Raw genomic sequence first — 2500 nt, 5'->3', positions numbered from 1 at the left:
AGGGCAAATGGGAACTGCCTAATGCGCTTGCGCAATTGCTCTTCGCCTTCTTCATTACTGTAAGGTCAAAAAGGAGATCACAAAGGAAAATTAGCTGAATTCTTGGGGTTTCAAAACGAACAAACACTTAAAACACATTCAAAGTTACAAAAATTTCTACACACAGGTAATTTCTCATGCGATCTTCATCAACTTTCTTTCAAATCTCTTGATAATTAATGGAAATGTATTTTTTTAAGGGGTGGTGTAATGACCTTCGTTTGTTGCACAAAATAAGTGGTAAAATGAGGTAGCATATTCAACATCTATCAAGAAATAAGATCGTTACACACGAGGATTATTGCATTCTGGTTTGGTCAGGTAAAAGTATAGTGAGAGTCCATTCATTGTGGTTGAGTCTTAATGCCTTCAGGGAAGTTGAGGATAATCACTGTTAGATTTCAAATACTGATCCCCTTAACTCCAGACCTATCAGCTTACTTCCAATCTTCAGCAAGGTCATGGAATTCATCATTGCAGTTGAAATGAAATCCTTCCTTTTCTCCAATAGACTCATCTCAGATCATCAATTGTGGATTAATACCAGGCCATTCTACCTCAGACAAGCTGCTTCTACTCACCAAACAATGGATGGAGGTCCTTAATGTTAGACATGTGACCAAGACCATCTCTCTGGACATATTTTGTGCTTTTGATGCAGTCTGGCATCCTGCCTTACTCTCCAAACTCTCTGCCTATGGCATCCAAAGCCAACTCCACACATGGCTTCCGAACTTCCTGCGCTCTCATAGCCAATGTGTGGCTCTCAACGGAATCCATTCATCTCCTCTACCTGTAAAATCGGGAGTGCCCCAAGGCAGTGTTCTGGGTCCAGTCCTGTTCCTGATCTTCATAAATAATCTCTCTGACTCTCTGGAAAATACCCTTTTATCTATTTGCTGATGATTCCACCCTCTACCATGACATCCTTCATCCTTCAGACAGGCAGGCTGCAGCCTCTTCCCTCTCCTTAGACCTTTACAAAATCCCAAGCTGGTCAAACACTTGCAATACGTCTTTCAATCCAGACAAATCTCAGTCTCACAATTTCTCCCTGAAAGGACCATCTGGCAAACCCCCATATACGTTCTTAACAAACCTCTTGAGGATGTTCAGTCACTCAAACTCCTGGATCTCACTATCAGCCATGATCTTTCTTGGGCAAATGACATTTCAATTTCTAAGTTAGCCTCCAGAGCTCGTCACCGAATGGGCATCAACAATCATACAAAGTCCTTCCTTGGCACACCTGAACTCCTATACACCTACCAGACCTTCATCTGCAGCTTGACGAAGTTCTGCTCTTTGCTCTGATATGTCTCTCCTGCCTCTCACACCTTGCTCAGCTCGACACTGTGGAAACCAAGGCCTTCAAGATTATTGGAAACTTCCGCGATGAAGCTGAATCAATGGGCCTGTCACTTTCCCATTGCAGAAAGGTTGGTGGTCTCTCTGTGTCTTCTTCCTAGTCTTGCACCCTCTCTCCCGTCCAAAGGGAAAACCTTGGAACTCATTTATTGATCAAAACTGAGCTAATACTAATTTTGGAGTTACTAGGTTATAAGCTTCATGCTAGTGCATAAGTTATTGTAATTTGTTCCCTACGAAAGCTTGTACGCTCATGGCAGGACATAGCAACTCCTACAGAATTCGGTAAATACCACAAAAAACCGAGTATCTCAATGGACCAATCTGATGCCACGCTTTAGTCACATGACATCGAAATGGCAGCGCTCTAACATCTGTAAAGGAATAATCAAATCTTCTCGAATGGATACGGCAATAAAATATATAAAAGCAGTTTTTCTTTGTTTTCTCAAAATCAATTAGAAGTGAGTTACGAGGTTCTGCCTTTGGACGGGAGCTCTGCTCTTCCCATTCTTTGTCCCCTCCAGGTTCTGCAGGGTGCACACTGTCCACCAACAACCCCTTTCTGGTGAAAATTCCAAAATCCAGGAGCACTGTTCACTTTCAATCATTCGTTCCTCTTTTCCCCACTTGTAGAACCAACTTTCAAATTTTCTTCAATCAAATACTTTCTTCAATCGAATACAGTTTTTTGCGTCTTTAATTCCTCCCCGTTAACCCCACTCCAAGCCCTCCTCTTTCCAAATTAGAAGCTTTCCTTCTTGAGAGTTTCCTTCTGCATCTATCTTGTCCACCTCATGCAGCCTCCCCTACCCCTCATTCCTCCCCACACCCATTGTTTTGTCCATGTCTCCCTCTATTTTGTCCTTCAACTCAGTTCTCCCCCCCCCCCAATCTCTGTACTGTTCCATTTTATATGTTGCATCCTGATCCATTCAGTGTTCTAACTCTTCCATGAGCATTGACTGCATACAAAAAACCACTAAAATGCAACTTATTAAAACGCAGTGATGCAGAAAATTCCTTTAACCTAACATAAAAATAATTACTTAGACGAACCTGACAGGGCGCTGTGTGGCGATTATGTAGTCAG

General features: G+C 42.3%; 1 protein-coding gene across 3 annotated transcripts in view; it reads right to left on the bottom strand.

Moving 5' to 3' along the window:
- LOC147021886 (aryl hydrocarbon receptor-like) overlaps window positions 1–2500 on the bottom strand; it is a 170409-nt gene that overhangs the window by 38985 nt on the left and 128924 nt on the right. For all 3 annotated transcript variants that reach the window (XM_085892311.1, XM_085892310.1, XM_085892313.1), the window contains 2 exons: window positions 2467–2500; window positions 1–57 (listed from right to left, as the gene is read on the bottom strand). The exon at window positions 1–57 is cut by the window's left edge and continues 1543 nt beyond it; the exon at window positions 2467–2500 is cut by the window's right edge and continues 108 nt beyond it. In XM_085892311.1, the coding sequence (XP_085748437.1) occupies window positions 1–57; window positions 2467–2500 (91 nt within the window). The remainder of the gene's footprint in view (window positions 58–2466) is intronic.

Source organism: Eptatretus burgeri, chromosome 8 (genome assembly GCF_056783735.1).
Source record: "Eptatretus burgeri isolate ZD-2024b chromosome 8, Ebu_testis_v1, whole genome shotgun sequence".
In the NCBI taxonomy this organism is placed as follows: Eukaryota; Metazoa; Chordata; class Myxini; order Myxiniformes; family Myxinidae; genus Eptatretus; species Eptatretus burgeri.
The sequence above is the reverse complement of the archived record's forward strand: the minus strand, read 5'-3'. Positions and strand labels throughout refer to the sequence as shown.